The 22,528-nt window shown below is 33.1% G+C and overlaps 1 protein-coding gene across 2 annotated transcripts; it reads right to left on the reverse strand.

Annotated features, from left to right (window-relative positions):
• Nucleotides 1-128: 128 nt before the first annotated feature.
• LOC144853792 (MAM and LDL-receptor class A domain-containing protein 2-like) lies at nt 129-22,475 on the reverse strand. 2 transcript variants are annotated; one of them, XM_078711624.1, is made up of 24 exons: nt 22,283-22,475; nt 21,380-21,651; nt 20,408-20,495; nt 19,813-19,953; nt 19,010-19,278; nt 18,332-18,419; nt 16,937-17,074; nt 16,032-16,300; nt 15,402-15,495; nt 14,955-15,098; nt 14,490-14,761; nt 11,495-11,585; nt 11,025-11,195; nt 7,065-7,318; nt 6,672-6,762; nt 6,256-6,483; nt 5,377-5,669; nt 4,596-4,683; nt 3,853-4,008; nt 2,833-3,092; nt 2,155-2,383; nt 1,767-2,026; nt 1,571-1,655; nt 129-1,142 (listed from the first exon to the last, which is right to left on the reverse strand). In XM_078711624.1, the coding sequence occupies exons 1-24, from the start codon at nt 22,449-22,451 to the stop codon at nt 946-948; spliced, it is 4,347 nt and encodes a 1,448-aa protein (XP_078567750.1). In that variant the 5' UTR covers nt 22,452-22,475; the 3' UTR covers nt 129-945. The 2 variants fall into 2 exon arrangements, with proteins under 2 accessions (XP_078567750.1, XP_078567749.1); XM_078711623.1 differs by having other exon boundaries at nt 4,596-4,679; nt 5,373-5,669.
• Nucleotides 22,476-22,528: the final 53 nt, after the last annotated feature.

A 22,528-nucleotide genomic window follows, 5' to 3' on the forward strand; every position in this document is an offset into this window, starting at 1 on the left:
CGATTGAAACCTTTTTATGCTGAAGAAAAGTATGAATGTTATCAATTTACATCTTTCGTAACTGAAACGAATCATTATCATCATTTTGACGATAAATAGTTAATAGGCATGAGTTACAAATAATAAACATGTTATTTCATTTACTTTTGTTATTTTAGTATTACATAATACAATGTAGGCCTATTCCGGTAACACAACAAGGCAATATTTTATTCATTTTTTTAAAGTTTTGATTAATAATTAAAAATTAAATTTGATTAACTCAAATTATTTGATATGATATATTAAGATAATATGTATATAAAATAATATAATACGTTGTATTAATACCAATACATTATTTTTAAGTAGGCCTACATACCTTCGAGAATACAAATACATTTTGTCTTTTTCGAGTTTGGGTAAAACTATGACCTCCAAAATAGTAGGTCTATGATTTTAGGGACTCCGAGGCTCATAGGAACTCGAAATAGGCAAAATAGGCCTAAATGTGTTTTATATATGGAACAAACATTTAAACACACCTACTTTTAAAAGTTAAAATAAATTGTCCACCGCTTTTATCCAAAAGCTAGAGAAAGCGCACTAGGCCTATAAGTTGGTACCGAATGCGCACTATTCACCAACCTCTAAGTTGGGATGGGGTGGTATGTTCTATTTTTTAAGAAATTACCACTTAGTCCCTTTCTGTCCATAACGTCACATAAGAACGAAGGGTTGGACATTACAACAATATCACTCCTGAATTTACCAAAGTGAATCATTAGGCATAACTAAAGCATTTAACCGTTTAAATGGCTGTTCATACGATTAGCAATAACTATAATCACGGAAGGAAACATTGGCTTGGTACACAGACTATAACACTGACTGACTACAGGACAATGGCAGTGTCACCAAGGCGCAAAATACTAAAATAATCCATTTTACAATCGGTGTATCTAATTATGGGTCCACAATCGGTGATTTATCGTTCTGGACCTTTCCGATGGAAACGTCTTCGCTTAAAGTCTGATGACGAACATTTATATTAAAGCTCCTCAGTGCTGTTCGGTATCGATACAAAACCAATGATATTGCCACCAACGCGACAAAGACTAAGACAATGACGACAATGAGCGCAACTTGACTGGATGATAAATCTAAAAAATTAATATAAACAACATAATGTATAATTTATACGAAACATTGAATCATTAAAGATATCGGTATGTTGATATAAATAGCAGCCTGCTTGCTACATTCATCAATAAAACTTACATAATCATTAATGTAAATTGGATTACATTAGATAGGATTAGACATAGGCCTACAAGGAACTTTTTTTAGTGTACTGAGTTCTTCTGTCAAAGCTCACTCTATAGATTATAAATTATTATTTAAATTTCTCTGTTATCTACCTAGGAAAAATAAATTAAGTAATCGGTGAAGGGTAGCCTATATCGAACGTAATCACGTATTTCGTAAACTGACACCAACATGGTTTTTGAGCGGATTTTTTGCGCAGAAGATTTTAACACGCGAGCCTTCGGAGTCAGAATGAAACAAAATCTGTATTGTGATTTCTTACTTGGACACTTTCCTGATGACATTTTTATCGTTTGAATGAATACTGTTCCATTTCCACTTTCTGTCACCATTGCTTCAATTATTATCTACGTTAAAGTAAAGTACGAAAAATGTTTATGTTACGATCATTATTTTGGATTAATGATAATTGAATAAATCAGTATGGTTAATTACGAACCTTTTATTTAGTTACTTACACTGTAACTTGTTGGAGATTTATCTATTGAAACAATTGCAGTTGTCCACTCGTCAGCTATTGTATCCGATTTCCAAAGACGTTGCATTTTACTTTTGCTTTGCACTCTTAACACAGAGAGTATTGGAACAGAAACGCCAGTAGTTTTGTAAGTGATTGTAAGACATTGCTGCTTCTCTTTTACAAATTGTGGCGTTTTCAACTGTGCCTTCTGTCCTATGTACCTGTTCTTTGAACTACACATGTAGGAACTGTCATATTCTGTAGAACAATAACAAGCAAAAGTTTAATGCCAATGTATGCATTCTATACGCTGAGAAAAGAACACGGTAGAAAACTCCTTATTTTGATATCGCTTAATTAAACACTATTAAACTGAGATAATTTACCTGAATACAGCCAATTAAATTGATCTGAATACAGTTGAGTAATTGTGCACTTCCCTTTATCTGCAGCACAATCATAGCTTTTCAATGCGAGTGATGTAGTATTCGGGATGGCTTCGGGTGGTGGTGGTAATAATGAAGATTGTTCAAAACATGGGGTCGATGACAATGATATATCATCTAAAGCAATGTCGCCAAGTTTACTTTCCCCGACTTTTCCCGTGAATACAATCTGTTCAGTAAGAATTCACGTACTGAATTACATACGAAACGATGGGAACATGCAATAATAAACAAGGCGAGTGAAGTACTTATACAAAATGCATCTAATATTTCAGCTCATATTTAAGAAACAGGTAACTCGAAATGTTAATATACAGTAATAAGATTTATGACGTCACCAATATATCAATATGCATGTTCCTTAAATATACTTATTAACGCCAAAAATTCAAGACGATAAATTATGGTACTTTACTTGTCAAAAACTGGCAAGTAGAACAAATTATAGGTATCAACCGAACTTTAGTCTTTATATTGATATTCATATATCTTACATTAAAGCAATGCTACATCTGATTGGATGTCAACACTTTTTACTTCATCTGATGTGATACTTTGAAAGAGCATTTTTTTCATCTTGATATACTGTATAATAATAATTTTATTGTACTTCCGTACCTGATAAGACGCATTCTGTGGCGGTAACTGTTTTCTAACTTCCTTCCATTCACTCTCGAACAACCTTGGCATTTTCCATAGAACAGATTTCCTATATTTCGAATGAATGTCAACAATCAAACTATCGGCAAAACTGCTATTACAATAATACCAGAAGGTAAGACAAGTATCTTTGTTATATTGTTTCCAATAGTGAGTAGCCACGGTTGCCGTATCGCCTGGACGCTGAGGTTGAGAAGCATCTATGTATATGTAAACACCTAATTCAATATAATTAAAGAAAAACAAATTACTGGAAGATAATTATTAATTAGACAATCTATTAAGTTGGTACGGAATACCTAGGTCCATTAACTCCATAGTAAGTATCCAGAGTAAACGGAAATAGAACAGGGCCATAGCCACCAGTACGGTTGGTAAGGTTTCAACCTGACAACTTTTCACAGCCATGGCTCAACAGAGATTGTTCCCTTTTCTTGCGAAAACCAGCCCACTTTATTTCTCGTGGCTGACTAGATAATGAATGAGGTTTAATAGTCCACAAATGCTCCAGGTAGCGTGTCAGACAAGAGATACATGGGATTTTTATGAATATTATATGATTTTGTCTTTACATAACCGTATAATTTAGTGTTTTTTTCCTTTGATTGCTGGGCATGTTTCGCCTGAATCAATATCCGGGAACATTGGTCAAGAGATCTGGAAGGCGATTGATCGCAGAGCCGCAAATCTACTACTACTTTTTCTTTTATTCCATATTCTAGTATAGATTCTTGCGTAGAGAGGGATTTGGAAGATGGAAACGTGAATACGCATGCGTATACTCTGACGCTTTCGATTCGCGCGAATAAATTCGCCTAGTGAAAATCGGCTAAACCCTGTAGCTCATTTTATTTTATAATAATAATAATAATTCATTTTATTGAAACTACAAATGATTATGTTAATCTTTATTTTCCATGTTTTTTGGAGGACAATACATCTATAATTCGGATTTTTAAACAATTGTAAATTAAATACCGATGTCGTCCTTGCGGGTGTGATCAATGCTTGGACCAGTACCCTTGGTTGCTGTGTTTCCCCTTGTAAGCTGCCACTTGAATCCATAATTACTAGACGGATCTGCTGCAAGTTGGCAATTATTAAAACCTTTTTCAAAGTCACATTTCATATCCTCTGAAATGGAAATATTAAGTATTATCTACGGAAAGAGGCTGAAATAAACAAAAGATGTGTGTCGGAGGGGGAAGAGGGGTGGAGGTTAAATCGACAATTTTTTTTTTCAAAAAAAGGTAAAATTTGGGGCCTGCATTCGTCCAAAATATCTTTGGAATTAAATTACAATCTCACATTTTTGGCTAGTTGATAGGCCTCCTATAACTGTATTAGTCTTTGTCCTGGTCTGTGTTCACGTTAGCAATTAATCTTACATTGATTTGGTGGGTCTCAAACCCATGACCTCCAGATTGAGTTGGAGTTTATACTTCTAGACCACCGAACTTTCACTGATGGCTAGGGGTTAGATTCGAGCCCAAGTAAGCAGCGGGTTACAGTACGGCACCAACCGGATGCTAATTGTATTTAACCACTGTAAAGTAGCTTTGCGTCAGGGAGTTAAGTAATTGGGTAGATGTTTCGTAACAGATAAATGAATGGAATAGCCCCACGTATACTATCTTACTGTTGTTCTGTTATTTACAGTTATTTTACTGGTGGTATAATCTTCATGGTAACTAAAAATGTAGAATAATATGTTATTTTACCATCATCACAAGGTGATCTTGTGTATTTAATTTCATCAATAAAGCTACTAGTGTAATGCCAAGCTCCATTTATTACTTCAAAAACTAGCTGTAAAAATAAAAACCACACCATTACATTTGACAATCAGTAGTTACTAAAGATTTTACTAAAGTTTTCATGACAGTGGTTTCGCCTGCCATTGCAAAAGTAATTTACTTCAGGATTGTAACTGTTTGTAACTACTGTGGAGCAGCTTTGCGTTAGGGTGTTAAGTAATAATAATGGTCAGAAGTTTGCTACTCTGAAGTGATAAAGTACATTAAGAATACTGAAAATTCTGTAATTCTTTGTAACTACTGTGATAATGCTTTGCGTCAGGGTGTTGAGTATTTGGTCAGATGTTTGCCCTACTCTGGCGAAATGTGTACGTCACAGTAGTATAAGGGAAACATCTGACCAATTAATATACTTCAATAAAAAAACATGCAATATAGAAATGCGAAATAATCTCATTTGTTGATGAACTAAACATTGTAATATCTATAGCTTCATGTGATACAAAATCATTTTGAATTTGAGGCTCGCTTATGCTTGGTTGCCACTAGAGACGCAACACAAGGACGTAACGCAACGCAAGTGAATTAACCAATAACAAGCGATGGATTATTCGAACTGTCGCTTGCCATTGGTTAACACGCTTGCGTTACGTTCTAGTGGGAACCAAGCTTTATGACGAATTAAAATGACGTACGCTAAATTCATGTAGTCGAAAGCTTCACGTGACCTTAAAATAATACTAACCTGGAAATGATCTGATGGTGGTATATCAATTTTTTGAAAAATCCATCGACTGCCATAGCCTCCAAAATAATCGACCAAAGGATCACCATATAAAACTTGATTATATGGTAGCACATACACATTCAAAAAGTCACTTTCCTCTTGTTGTTTGTAAAACCAAAATGTTAAACAGGTACTAGTTTCACTTTTTTCGATTAACGGGGACATTAAACGAGCAACCAAACCATTCGTGTTCCCAGTATCGGTCCACCATTGTGTCCAGTAAAATGGTACTTCATTATACAAGAAATATCCTTAAACACGAGAACAACTTTGGGTTATTTTATATTTGATTTACGGTACAATTCAGTCAAACAGAACAGAAATAAAACGTACAGTTGTTTCATTCGTTATAGTATCCGCCATTTGATTTATTTTTATATTAGTTTTTCGAATATGCTGGCCTGTAAGTTTCTTTTTCGTCGTCGTGTGTTTTGTTACCTTACAATTTGCCTCTACATATGTGTGTCTTATAGTGCGGCCGTACCACGTTGAAACACCGGTTCTCGTCAGATCACCGAAGTTAAGCAACGTTGTACCCGGTTAGAGCTTGGATGGGAATCTGGGAATATCGGGTGCTGTATAATAGCTGTAAGGGTCCCATTATGCATTTTAAATCAGCACTGCTTACTCTCATGACAGCCCCTGCATCTAGTGTCTGCCTTATTGGCTTATGTGTCTCCTCTCGTTAAGATCACTGATAGGACCAGCCAAATGTACTTTAAACCGTCCTGACTTAGTTTCATCCATCATTCATATGAATATAAGAATAATTGGTATTGTCGTTCACGACAGAAGTCGGCCATAATAAAATAATTTAAATATCTGTGTATATCTTACCTTTATCAGAACGTGGATAAGTTCTGTCCGAAAGTGGATACCACTCGTGTCCAATGCCCCACCACCGGTACCACCAAACTCTCGAGTAAAAATCTTTCATGATAGCAGGAGTTTGAAGCGTCCAATCATAATCATCGTCTGTAGCCTGAATATATCCGCAAAGATCGTTGCTTTCAAAATTACAATCTACGTTTGTCACCGTTTTTATTTTAGGTTCAGTTGTAGGGGCTGAGTAAATAAACAATGAATCAGATTACTTTAGTTTTATGAACTAGATCGCAGAAACATCTGATAAATTAATTGTGAAATAAAATTTGATTTAACATTGTAACTGTGTGAATCTAGGTATATACATACATTGTTTATCTTAATAAAACCTGAAACATTAATACTGTAAGTATAGCATTTCAACTTACAAGCAGCCTTACAGTTTCCTCTATACATAGAAACGTCATCAATTGCTACTGCACCTGTTGGATATAGCCCTGACTTTGCTTCAAAAACAATCTAAAAATAAAATGAATTCAGAATACATTTAGACTCGATTTATTTTACATATTTAACACTCTAAATTGAAGAGGTTTTATTCAATTGAGTTAATTAAGATCGTTTTACAATTTGAATACTTTTAATTAGGATCAAAAGCGGTTCATTGTGCTGCGTCTTTCGAGTTACAATTTACTAGATACACCATACTATTTGGTGAAATGAACGAGGAGCAATATATGCTTTTAAAACTATACGGCCAACGCCTTTTCTGGAGACACCCCTATTTTGAGACACTATTTCTATTCCATGTTTTAATGTACCTGATTTTTGGTGTAAGGTGTAATTTCAATTGCACTTCTTTGCCAATATGCTCCTCGGCTACCTTTGATAGAATATATCACTTCGATTGGATATGATTGATTTAATAAAACCCTAAGTTCTTGTGAAGTTGTTCCATATAAAAAATGCCAAAATTCTAAACACTGTTTAGATGTATCGTCATTAAAGGGTGAGAGGAGTCTGGATGACTGTCTTCTCATAATAGACTCTCGAAAATCAGCAAACATGAAAAAACCTGAAAGATAATATTGTGCATGTGAACATCTTGTGACAAAATTGAAAGGATTTAATCCAAACCCCATCATGTTGTCGTGGTAATATACAAAATTAATGTTGTACAATTGTATTGGTATCTATAATTACAACGTTATAAAATCTACGTTTCGTAGAATATCGGACATAATATAAGCCTACATCATAATTATTCAAAACGGATAATTCTACACACGTTCTTTAATTATGCTGCTGAACATTGATCTACTGTGGTTTTTGAGTTTTATTTTCTGATTCTACAATTTGATTGATCTATTTTTTATCAATTTATTTATTTATTTATTTATTTATTTTATTTATTTTTTTTTAATTAATTAATTTATTTATTTATTTTTTATTTTTCCTTTTCTGTACGTTTTTTTGTCTTGTTTGTTTCTCTTTATTTCCACTCTTATTCAATTATCCATTTTATTTGCATAGGCATACCCAGCACAAGATTTCCTCATCTTCTCGGGATTATGCCTTCCTCCATAGCCAATTTTCTTAAATTCACTTTTCTGTTGTTTTATCCAACAAACATCTATTTCATTTTTTATATTCCTTACCATTTTTGTTTATTATTTTGTACTGTATTGCTATGGAGGAAAATAAATGTCTTTTGAAATGAAATTGTGTCGTCCAATTTCAGGATAGATGAATTAGGACTTGTAATGATTCTTCGGGACAAACTTGTGGCTAAGAGACGTTATTACGAAAGCCCAATCTTGCCACATAAATATAGGTATGTCGAATAGCAAAAAATAAATAAATAAAACAAAAATACGTCAAAATATGTCAACATTTCGACAGGGCAAAAAAAAACAAAAACAAAATACTATGTCGAAATTTCGACATAGCTATGCTTTCATTGTAATTTGTTGAACATCGTACTGTTGGCCTACTAAGAAATAATATTAGATTCAAGTGCAGTGTACACCATAAACCCTGGACTGTAAACATGATGAGGTTTGCCCTACTTTTGAAACAATTGTTATAAATCTCAAAAGTGGTGACCAACCGACTGTGCAATCTTAAGCTCTGTCTTCACTATCAAACTTTTATTCGAAAAATCGATAAAAGTCCTGGTCCAGACAACATCCATCCATGTCTACTTAACAAGTGTGCTGAGGAGTTATCAGAACCCTTGTATCTTTTATTCAAGAAGTCTACAGAGGAAGGTAAACTACCAAAAATATGGAAACGAGCTGATGTCTCTCCGATCTTTAAGAAAGGCAGCAAATCACAAGCGTCCAATTATCGACCGATAAGCCTAACATGTATTATTTGCAAGATCTTTGAACATATTATTCGTAACAACATACTACGACATGTTAAGAACAATGCAATACTAACAACAGAGCAACATGGTTTTGTTGAGAAGAAATTATGTCTGACAAATCTTTTAGAATTTATGGAAGATGTTACTAAGGCTTTGGATGACAACAATAATGTTGATGTCATATTTTTGGACTATAGTAAAGCCTTCGACAGCGTTCCTCATAGGAGATTACTCATGAAATTGGAGAGCTATGGAATCAAAGGTCAATTGTTATTATGGATTAAAGATTTTCTTGATAACAGACAACAAAGAGTCAAAGTGCGTCATGCTTCTTCCAGTTGGGCTGATGTAATTAGTGGAGTTCCACAAGGCTCGGTGTTGGGCCCTACATTGTTTGCATTATATATAAATGACCTACCAAAGTATGTGTCTAGTCATATAAAGCTATTTGCTGATGATACAAAGATCTACTCAGTAGTTAACAACAGAAATGATGGGCAATTATTACAAGAATCTTTAAACAATGCACTGCAGTGGAGTAAAGAATGGATGTTGGCTTTTAATAAAAGCAAATGCATGGTGATGCACTTCGGGCATTCAAATGTTCATTTTAAATACCAAATAGATGAAGTTGAACTGGAAACAGTTGAGAAAATAAAGGACCTAGGAGTACTAATTACTAATGACTGTAAACCAAGCCAACACTGCGCCAAAGTATCTCAGCGGGCCATGAACTGTTTAAGAAGCATCAGAAGGACTTTCGTATATATGGATAAGGATTGTTTTAACGTCATCTACAAGCATTATGTACGCCCACATCTCGAATTTTGTGTTCAAGTATGGAATCCGTATCTTCAAAAGGACATAAATGTAATTGAAAGAGTACAACGTCGTGCGACTAAATTAGTTCCATGTATCCGTTCATATTCATATGAAGATCGTTTAAAGTTTCTTGGCCTAACAACCTTGTATGACAGAAGAATTCGAGGTGACCTGATTGAAGCATATAAAATTGTTAAAGATTTCGAGGGTGTAGCCAAGGATGACTTTTTCCAAATGAGAAGTAACATTAGCAGAATTACTCGAGGGCATCACCTGAGATTTTTCAAGCCTATTTTCCATAAAGGATTGAACTGTAGAAGACATACCTTCTCGCAACGAGTAATAAACCATTGGAACAGTTTACCAGCCGACGTTGTCAATTCTGAGACCGCTAATACCTTCAAGAATCGCATCGACACAATGTAGTTGATATGGGGTTTAAAAAGGCACATCGCCTAAACTTTCCCATTATAACTAAACTAAACTAAACTAAACTAATATACAAAATTAATGTTGTACAATTGTATTGGTATCTATAATTACAACGTTTCGTAGAATATCGGACATAATATAAGCCTACATCATAATTATTCAAAACGGATAATTCTACACACGTTCTTTAATTGTGTCGTCCAATTTCAGGATAGATGAATTAGGACTTGTAATGATTCTTCGGGACAAACTTGTGGCTAAGAGACGTTATTACGAAAGCCCAATCTTGCCACATAAATATAGGTATGTCGAATAGCAAAAAATAAATAAATAAAACAAAAATACGTCAAAATATGTCGAAATTTCGACATAGCTATGCTTTCATTGTAATTTGTTGAACATCGTACTGTAGGCCTACTAAGAAATAATATTAGATTCAAGTGCAGTGTACACCATAAACCCTGGACTGTAAACATGATGAGGTTTGCCCTACTTTTGAAACAATTGTTATAAATCTCAAAAGTGGTGACCAACCGACTGTGCAATCTTAAGCTCTGTCTTCACTATCAAACTTTATGTGAAAAAATGTGATGTGCCAATATATGGACATGATGATGCCACATCACTACCATATTTGGAAATATCACTACCATATTTGGGTACATCAAACTTTTTTTGTCAAACTAGTTAGACACAGCTTTAAGTTTTGTCTACACTATCAAACTTCATGTGACAGAAAAATGTGATGTGCCCATATATGGACATGATGATGTCATATCACTACCATATTTGGGCATATCACTACCATACTTAGGCCCATCACACTTTTTTTGTCAAATTGGTTTGTAGACAGAGCTTTAGTTATACCCTGTCAATCAACCAGGGCTTTGGTACAAATTGAAGGTGAACATTACATGTTCATGTTAAATTTAGACATGACAAACATAATTTTGATTAATTTAGATTAATTTTCCTACCGCAGCATTGAATTAAATGCTAAAGAATCATAATTGCAAACTTCGATCTTGACCCGTAAATCTTGGATGACTGATAACCCAATTGACGGCACCTTGGACCATGAAGGTATACCTCCATGTATGGACCATTTTCCAGGTGATACAACGGTGACGTGTAATATATATAATATTTAGTTTACCTAAGCCTGTATTTTTCGTGTGGTCGACTGTAGGTATTCCGGGCGCTTCATGTTTTGATCCAAGGGCGCTGTTTGTCCACGTCCAAGGAAAAGCGTTTTTCGTAGTATTAGTATATCCACAAATATTTTTTTCTTCAAATTTACAAGATACACCTATATCTTCTTTCTCACCTTGGATTGTAAAAACAATAAATGTTAAAAGTCATTTGTAACCAGTTTGAATAACTGTATACAATTTAAATAACTTTACAATAAAGTAGACCTACGATTGCATAAGTCCAATGATTTAAATTAATAGGTATATGAATACAGGAATCAGGAAAGTGGATCACGTGTAATTACTGTATCATAGGAGTTGTTATATTAAAAGCAGTGCCATTATGAAATATATTACAACTCTTATAACCCCAGCCTATTATAGTTTATAAAATAAAACAACTAATATAGTAATTATTATTTTAGTTTATTACCAGTGTTCATACAAGACCCATTTCGTATTACGATATCATCAACACCAATATCACCATCTAGCCCACTGCCTCTTATGCTTCTGAAAACAACCTGCAAAAGATGTTTGATATTATAAGGTTCAAATGTAGAGTATCCAATCGCATACAGTGATTTAACAGAGAAAATATTAATATATATTACAATTAATTACAATTTATTCGGTGTATTAATCCACTAAACATTTGTGTTTATATTCATAAAGTTATAGGATTTATGGCAAAATGTATGGCTAGGTATTACCAAATCATGTATTACATTTAATAGATGTGATTGTTCTCGCAAATTCCGACAATTAAATGAAAATGAATTTGAAATTCCTTATTTTACTTTATAAGCTTGTTATTGCGGTAATTTTAATGTAATAATAATAATATTTTTAATTAAGTACTTATCTAAATATAGACGTAGATATACTACATCACTTTATATTGATGAACAACACTGAATTGCAGTAGGTAATAGTTTATTTGTAAAAGGGCCTTGCAAAACAGGATCGCCTCAATACAAGATACTATATTAAAATAATACATTATAGTTTACTAACAGCAAGTTATGTGGTATATAAATGTGGGTAGATTTCGGAGTAATAGAAGTTTTAGGATGAAAGGAATTGTTTCTACAGTTTTTAAAGGCGGCCACTCACAGTCAAAACGGACAGGGCCTTGTTGAACCCACAAATGTGAAAACGCCTACAAATGTGAAAACAACCACAAATGTGAAAACACATCACCCGCAAATGTGGAAACAGCGCCCACAAATGTGAAAATGATCATCGCCCACAAAAGAAGACATTTTCGCCCACAAATGTAAAAAAAACACCAATTCATATCAAATTTAGTGCTAGATATTGTGATACATTAGTTATTAGCTTAGTATTTTATAAATGTTAATGTTAATGTAGGCCCATTTATATACATTATATTGAGTTGATTCAATACTTGTGAGCGCATGCTGCGCGTTGGAAGCATGGATTAGGGAATAGAAGGATATGGATCAGTTTGAAATCAAAGCTTCCATAACTCTAACCGACAGAGCGCGGACCGCCCACAATGTTACAAAAAGAAACACAGTTTAATTAACCGTCGTTAACAACGAAACGGTCGCGTGCCTAATATATTATTTACTGCACATGCTCAACAACCTTTAACCTTGTTGGCTATGTTTTCGCGCGCTCTTATCTTGGTGGCATGATTAATATTTTTTAGCGCTAGCTGCTATGGCGACGAATAAAACTTTATGCGTCGAATCTATATATAAATTTACGTAAGGGCAAAATTCGGTAAATCGCGCGTTATTTCTAGAATGTTTACTCGATGGTATATAAAGTTGGTTAGAATCTCGGTACTGATTTTAACCACCTGATGTAACCCTGTTTACTAATTAAATTGAGTTAGATAATTAGTTATTGACAATTAAAACGAATTTAGGTTCAACGATTTGCCCCAAATAGGGGTGTTTTCTGATTGTGGTATACACTGTCTAATGGATGTTCTCTTGAAAAATACCCGCACACAATAATACGAGGATGCTTCGCATTTTCTTATCTCCTCCTACGATAATTGTTTTTAATACCTGAAAACCGGTTGAACAGCTCGAGTACAGTAATATAATGTTGAAGACAGGCCGATTTTCTTTAAAAAATACTATTTTTATAGATTTAATATACGTTTATACAAATGTATTGATTTGCGATGAATGGAACATTCCAATGTCTGTTCCACAGGTTTCTATTTCCTCAGGCGTCGTAAAGACAAGTACAGTCATAACAGAAAATCGATCCATTTTTTTCCAATCTGTGCTGCAGAGGTTGGATATAGTACTTCCGATAGAGAAACTTGTCATATGAGTCAAAATGTTTGATTTGGTCTCATTTAAACAAACCAAATGTGTGTTTTGTATGTAAGGGCCGTTGAGGGATGGGGAATAGGATGTGTACAAAGAGGCACAATTTTTTAATATATTCTTTTTCAGTAAGTAACGAAATATTGTTTTCATGTTTATAGGCCTATAAATACAGTATATATAGATTACAATGGAATTCATTAAGCGTGCCCCCTGTACAAAAAGATTACTGAGTCTCCTGTGGCATCCAAATTTTGCTTATAGGGATTTGTATCGCATTTAATCGGCCTGTCAATAATAATAATTGGGCTAGGAAGCGAATAATATTCTTTTGCTATAATATGGCCTCGGTGGAAATCGTCTCCAAGTGTAGGTCCAGAATACCTGATGTTATGAAACTGATGAGGAATCTAACATATCATTTTGCTATCCATAATTATCATGTGTAGGCCTATGCGCTACACATGTTGCTTGGAAACATTAAACTTTATAGCTCTCGCCACCAGATGCAGACATTTCGACGGCGACATACTTTCTGCTGGTAGTACAATAATTACACCTTTCATAGATATTATGTTACAATGTATATTTAAATTAGCTTTCTATGGATTTTTGAGATGCGGCGAATTTACGAGTATAAGATGGTCAGGTGCATACATACAAATTAATGATGTTACATTAAAGCCCGAATCACGATGTCTTTTATTTTTTAAGTTTAAGGGATTCTAAAACCGATCCATGTAGGGGTAGAAATACGAAACGAAAACGATGTCCCACCCAAACGATGTCTAACTACATCGCTATTAGGTTAAAACAAGGGAACGAATCTACAACGCAGCCCTTATCACGAGTAACTTATTTGGCTGGTATAATTCTGGGATGTGTAAAAGGCGTGCGTTTTTTCATTTTTTGCAGAAAATTTAAATCTACCTTGTGTTTATTTGTGTACTATAATGATAATATCTATGAACAAGGCTTTTGCATTATTACATTATTTTCGAGCATACATCTTGGCTTACTTTTTCTCATTAATTTCTGACACATTGCCAAACTAAACATTTTAGATGAACATCATACTTCTTTACTAACTGATTCAACTGTCATTATACCTACCTGAAAACTGTTTTCTTCTGACAATTCCACCTCTGCCGCCCTCCATACATTCCCCCTACTTCCAGATCTGCTCCAAATTTTTCTTCCCGGTAAATTGTCTTGCATTGTTAACAAAAACACATCTAAAGTCTCGATGTGGAGTCCATACATATGGTACCAAAAGATCAAACATTTTGAACTATTTGTATCAGAGTTGTGTAGTACCGGTGTCAATATTACTGCCGTGTCATTAATGCTGTTATACGCATGTGTATCAACGAACGCATAATGCCCTGTGTTTGTGTTACAATTATGAAAGTAAGTGACAATAACGATAAAGAATGTGATAATTGAACAATAACGATCTTAATAATAATACCATTTACAAACCATACGAACGAGCAAACGAATAACGAACAAAATAAACGATTAAAAAACACGAACGAACAAATGAACGATTTAAATGGTATTGAATACATTACTAACCGTTTTCATCCCCGTGTGTATGGTCAAAAAAAGGCCCTGCATTGTAAGTATCTGCCCGGTTGTGAAGACTCCAGATGTAATTATCAGTACTTGCACCTTTTTGAAGACCACAAAAGTTGTCACCCTCAAAGGTACAATTGAATACTTTAATGACAAAAACAATAATAATGTCAGACCGTTTATGTATTGATCAATATATAAGCCAAGTCACTATTTTACAAAGAAGGATTGAACAATATACAAGTCACTATTATAAAGAAGGATACAAACAGATACTAGTCACTATTATACAAACAAGTACTGAAAAAAAGATATGAGACTAGTCACTATTGATTGAAAAATATATAAGACAATTATACAAAGAAGGATAGAAACATACTAGTCACTATTATACAAAGAAAGATTTAAATAAATAAATATATAAAGGACTGATAAAAGATTAGTCACCTTCCTTGTTAACACAAGGCTCATTGTGTATTTTGATGTCATCAATGGCAATGAATCCTTGTCCTTCCAATACTCCTTTTCCTTGAAATGAAATCTACAATAAAGACAAAGGAAGGAAGCTCTGTCTACACTATATCAAACTAGTTTTATATATAAAAATTGATATAAACATTGACTCTTCAAACTTATACAATATTGTGCATTGAAGGTATTACATTGTTTATTATAAAATATCAACCTTGCAACATTGATAATAGCCCCAGATGTGAAGAGCAAAAGGAGCGTCGTGAAATAAGCCTCTGTTTTAAATTCTCGCTCGTTAAGCAAAGGGGACTTAGGACGAATGTATTTCACGATGCTTGTTTTTTAATAAGCTTGGTACCATTCACACTTAGACGTAACGGAACGAAGTTCGGGTTATCCATCGCTTTCCAAGTTTGAAACAAGCATTATTGGTTGTTGTTGTTTTGGTGCTGCAGAGGTTTATATTTTAAACCTGGGTCTACCTTGTGAAGGGCCAGTGGGTTTTGAAATTGATATCGATCTTGTTTACGTTTCTGTCTATAAATGTCTACTATATATGTTACACTATACAACTCTTATTCTCTTATACTTATACAAATTATTTACCTTGTAATTTTCGTCTGGTGTATATGTAATTTCTCCCTCTCTCCAAACAATCGTAATTTCATTTTTTGTAATATGCTGTTTCCACAGTATATTAGTACTTTCTGAATTAGCAATAAACACGGACATCTGACTAGGACTGGTACCACTTACGATGTACCAAAACTTCAAACAAAACTTCTCATCTTCCGAAGACGATGTCAGAAGAAGAGTAGAAAATGTTGCAATCTTATTTTCCCGTAAATACTGTGCATCTATAAATGCATACTTCCCTGTAAAATTTAAAGTAGAGAGATAGGCCTAATGATTTATTTTTTAAGAATAATATGTATTAAATAAATGTTCCTGAAATCAATTTCACCTGCTATACCATCGATGTGCGAGATAAGAAAGAGATATTTAAGAACGAACTATGCGATAAATGAACAGGGTTGTTTGAGATTGGTTTCCTGAGAATTTTCGGAAAACTAGAGGTGTCATAATTTTAGTTTCATTCACCTTACCACCACTCATCGTAGGTTTGGGCTTAACAGCTTGTCAGGTGAAACATTTACTCTGAGCTCCCCCTCCCCCGTTTGAAATAATTCCACTGTATTATTGACGTTGATGAGCACGTACACTCTGGTCTACCACATCCTTTGCGATAAGTCATGTGATGTTTTGAACTAATCTACTTCATGAAGGTAGTAGTTTAATTTTTAAATTAATTAAATTGAATTACTACTGTTTGTATCATTTTGTTTTTTATTTTTCTAAAAGTGAATTTGAGAATCACTCAATGTATGAAGGGTAAACATAAATAATTGAAACAAAGAGTTACATAATTACCATGGAGGTATAATATTTTTTTTTTATTTTTATACCTCCATGATAATTACTACTGTATTTGTATAAATCGACTTATTTACCAGAATACCGAGTACTAGACGTATGATCTCCCACAGTGTAATAAGTGTCTGGATTCCAATAGCGACCAATAGACCAATCTTTATCATCATCTGTATTTTGTTCGAAACATGCTTCATGATCGAAATCACACTGGAAATCTAAACAAAAAACAACATGTATGTAAAAACTATATAAGTTATTTTGTATCGAGAACGTGTTTATTAATATCACTATGTAATAGATGTGCTTATGTGATGTTATTGTTATTTATCCTTCAGCAGTGACATAAACATATTATTTTAAATATTTTCAATAATTTACCATTCTTGAATAATGCAATTGAGAAAAGAAGTTGATTGATTGATTAATAACGTAGCTCTTATTGTCAATTACATAGTTACATAAATCAAAAATTTAAATGAAAGTGTATAGCGTGGTATAAAGGTGGATCTCGAGTACACCAGAAGTGAAGTAAACTGATACTAAGCATCCGTTAATGACGGACATGTCTCTTCAGAAGAAGACGGCTACAAGAACAGTAACAGTATTTATTGATTGGTTGATTAATTGATTGATTGATTGAAGTCAATTCAATTATTTTGTTAATATTGAACACGAACATAGAAATGATCCTAGACTGTAGGACGAATTAAACAAAATCACAGATAAGAATAACAACAAAAATCTGGATTTCAATGATTATTTTAAAAACATTGGTAAGAAAACGTTTGATTCATTTGAAAACCTATATTCAAATTCAAGCTGGAATAATCCAGAATGTATATAAACATTTTGATGTCAAAGATACACAAAGATATTTAAGTATAAACCAATTTAGTAGATTTTCGCGTGTCAGGAATTCTGAAAAGAGTCAGAATAAATTAACGAATTATCAATTAAAACAAATACAACTTAATCAACATAGATCAATACGTATTTCGAAAAGATCACTCAACAATAACTTCACTTACAAATGTTTCGATACTCTCTTTAGATAAATTACGTAACTACAGTATTATGAATAATGAGAATAAATCAATACCTTGGTGAAAGAACACAGGTTTTTAAAATAGGATAATAAAATGTTTTTAAAAAGAAACATTAAACTTAGAATCCACAAGGATTTCATTTTTTTCTTCACATATTATAATCTGTAATAAATGGGTCTTGCTGTATATAATTATGCTGATGATGTTGTTAAATGTTTCAGAAAAAATAATAAATTAACTATAACCTACACAAGGTTATAGTTAAGTCAGTCGAGCAATACATGCTACATAGTTTAAAGGTCTTAAATCACCATTAAGTTAAATGTAGTAAAAGGATAATGAAAAATTGATTTCTACAGCTAAAATAATACAGTTTGGTTATTATTGTGTAAAAAAGACATAGTACAATATTAATAATAATCTTACCTATTAGACATTTTTCATAAGATATTGTTATGTCGTCAACAGCAATGTCTCCCCTATATCCATTACCTTTATTAGCTTCAATTATTATCTGAAATTGTAATATTCAAAAATCGCCATGACCGTTATATTTGATTGTATATCCTCGTTAGCTTTGTTTCCATAATATGAGTTTTATTTATTCTTTCATTCTTTCCATTCTCAAAAAAAGATATATAAATAAGCATAATAGCATAATACAAGATAAAAATGGAACAATTATGATTAGGCAGCAGAAAGAAACGAGAGAAGCCTTCGTATCATCATGTTGCCAAAATCAGGCGAAAATCAAATTTTTGCGAGTTTGTCAGGGTAGAATATGAATGAATTTGGAAATCTCGGTTTTTAGAATTATTAATTTTCTTTTCTAAATAAATAAAAAATACTTTGCAAAAAAATGAGGATTAAGAAATACAAAGTGCTTATAAAATGGCGTCAGGTAATGAGACAGATTGTAGAGTCTTTTGAAGAATACTTGTTTTTCTCTTCTGTGGCGCAAACACCACATTTATTCTTTTGAAGAATACTTAGGGTTTTTTTTTTGTTCAATTTATTGATCAATCGAAATAAATGGGGAATGTGGGATTGTTTTTAGCTCAATAGACAAATGATTAACCAAATCAGTGACTACATATTACCAACCCGAAAGTTGTTTTCCTCATTTATAGGTATATGTGCCGTTTTCCAAACTCTACCTCCGTTGCCAGTTTTAGTAAATAACTCTACTTCGTTGGATTCCCCGTATCGACGGATATAAACACTCAGTTTGTCGATATGTGCACCCCACATGTGATACCAAAAAATCAAACACATATCATTAACTTCACTGGATGTTCGCTGTAAGGGTGTTTTCATACGCGCAAACTTATCGTAGGATCCGTAATAAGATGTTTCTAAATACGCATAGTGACCTGTAAACAAACAATAGATTAGTGAGAAAATGGTTTGAAAGCCAATGGCATATGCCTATTCATTCCGTTGAATTCGCATACTTAAAGAATAATTAAAACAAATAACAACCTCTATCTAGTCAACAACAAAAAACAATTTTTAGTATACCGAGGCTACCACAATATTGGCATTTTAGTTTAACAATTTAGAAAGAGGGGATACAATAAGTTGCCTTATTACAATTGCACCAAGTGATATATACCAAATAAAAAAAGTAGTTTAGATACCAAGTCAAGTATGTATTATATACATGTAGGACTACTAACAGTATTCGCATTTGAGTACACCATGTATACTTTACACCATGTATACTGTACACTGTGTCATGTATTCACATCCAAGTTCTGCTCGTACGGTTATTTTCTAAATGCCCACCTTGTACGTGCTTGTTACAAACATATACGAACCTACAACCTGTAAACTAATTAGCAAATTATCTCGTTATGCAACTTCAAAGTAGCGGTAGCAATCTCAAGCAGAAAGAATTGTCCTACCTTGCGCAGTGCCTAGAGTGTGGTCAGCCGATGGGCCTGTTCCATATGACGCCGTATAACCACGATTCAGATCAAAATCTGCTGTATCCCCTGTGCCTTGTATCATACAGAATGACGTCCCCTCAAAATCGCATATAAATTCTTCGAAACATTATAATAAATCAATACATTATTTTTTTTAATGGAAGCTGTATTTTACTTGATACATATTCTTCAACGTGCCACATACAAAGTATACGAGGAATATGAAATGAATAGACCTGTATAAGATGAGGACCCAGCCCTAAGGAATGAAGGCTCAATTATCAAGTATCTAAGTATATAAACTAAATCCAAATTAATTATTTTACAGACAACCAGCTAGTTTAATATCTGGTTTTAAACAGTCTCATAATGATAAATGTTAATAACAACGCATGCATTTTTAACATTGTAAATTAAGCAAAATTTTAAGTCATACTTTTGCACTTTGCACCTTATTGCAGCTATAGGAGGAATGTGTTGATTCAGCCTCTCTCTGTAATTTTATTTAAATATACAATTTTAATTTAAACTTATGTGTTTTGATAATTTGTTAATTAAACAAACAACTTACTTCTGAAGCAACTCCCATTTAACATTTTAACATTATCAACTGTTATCCGTGCATTACTATTTCTCAGTAACTTTCCTTCAAATACAATCTTTATAAAGAAATTTTTATTAATTTTAGTATTACATTAATTATTTACATCATACAGATTCATGTTTGCCTACTTGAATATTTATGTTGAAGATATTTTGAGACATTGTTTTACGAGTAAAATACCATATTAAAACGTAGGTTTTGTGCAATAATGTGTGTGTAATCTATATAAATGTTTATATTTTATATTTAGGCCTATCTGGTTTTTATCGTACTAATATTTCCAAATCTTTTAAGAATTTATATTTATATATTGCTATTTTATTATTATAAAGATACACAAATATAGCATATTGTAACTGGCCCATTTTGAAAAATTTTGAAAAATTCAATCCCGTAAGAAAGAAAGAATTAAATAAATGAATAAATATTGGACATTTTATAAAATCTAAAATCATCTGAAAAAGTAGCCTATTATAAGATGAGTTACTGCCAAATAAAATATTTAAAACTAAAATTGCTAACTTCACCTATGCTGAGGTGGCTTATTTTTCTCAGTTTTCTCTTCTCATATGCAATTGTCAAGTATGTAGTAAACTATGCGTAGACTGTTTTTATGTTAATTTCAATTTTAATTGTTAATAGGATACTTTTCTAGAAAGTCTCAAAATATCTTCAACATAACTATTCAATAGGGAAACATGAACCAGTACTGAATTGACCGAACATATTATCATAATTGGTAAAACAGAATATAACGATATCTTTCGGTTGTACCTCAGCATGCGGTATGGATTTAAGTAAACTAATTTAAACATGTTTTGGTGTGATAAATATGAATTGCAGAATAACTTGGTAATCTTTTTAACAGTGTTTTAGTCGCGGCCACAGATTGTGTGTTTGTATTGGGGGAGGGGTAGGGGTTATGCACTTTATACCGACCTTATAATCTTCCGTAACGTTGGTAAGGTCAACCAAGAAATGCTTCACGTTGTTTTCAGTTGAATTATTTGTCTGCCATACCATTTCTTCGGTTGATGCCCCACTAGCTTTCTTATAATAAACTTTAAATACTGGAGGGTTTCCTGTTGTGTTTCTAGAACTATAGAAGAATTCTAGGCATAGACTTGTGCTTGATGGCGCGAGAGTTTGGCTTGTAATTCTTCCGGTTTTGTCAGATGATGTGCTCGTTGTTGACAACGATAGAAAATAATCTGTATAAAAACAATATTACATTTTGAATTAAATGAATGACGGATTATGTAATATTTTGTAGCCTGCCTCTGACTGACTATCTCTTTAAAATGTGAAGAAAAATAATGTCGTACAAGTTACATCCATATCAGATTCAGAAGGAATACGAAAATATCATTTTAGGCCTACAACCTTCATCGCTCTCCTGAGTAGTAACCGCCTCCGAAGGGGTCATGGACACTTTTTGCTTGTAACTTTGAATGTATAAATTATTACGACCACCGTTTTCTGGCTTAAAACATGTGTGCCCACTTACAAAAGTTTCAACTTCATAACTCTGTAATACAATTTGAATTTTTGTAGGGGAAGTGGAAAAGGGGATTGCTTTACTATTTCTAAAATGATGATAACTACCAATCTTTCTCTTGTTTTGACACTAATATCGAAAAGCTAAAAACGAAGATATATGTATTAATTCATTATATCATACGTTTGCTTTGTAGTTACAGAATTGATAGTTAATTTATGATAGTTTTAAGCTACAAGATAGATATAACCAAATTTAACTGTATTTAAGAAACGATTGCGATTTTAATTGTAGATAGCACGATTTGTATCTGGCTTTACAAATTAATAATGTAAACTACATACCACTAGTTGTTCCATTTTGAATTCTCTGCCAATCAATATTATTATTTGCATCATTAGTAAATCCGCAAAGGTTAGAATTAAAACTACACAGATCTACCTGGGCTCTTGTCAAAACCCCAGTAGAACACATACACATCATCAGCAAAACTTGCCGCCTGGTAAACGACATATTTGTTAATGATTTCCACAAAAATCAACCGTCAAATGAACTGAACTCCCATCAAAACTATGTTTTGTATGTGATCT

This window comes from Antedon bifida, chromosome 10, assembly GCF_963402885.1.
Source record: "Antedon bifida chromosome 10, ecAntBifi1.1, whole genome shotgun sequence".
Lineage (NCBI taxonomy): Eukaryota > Metazoa > Echinodermata > Crinoidea > Comatulida > Antedonidae > Antedon > Antedon bifida.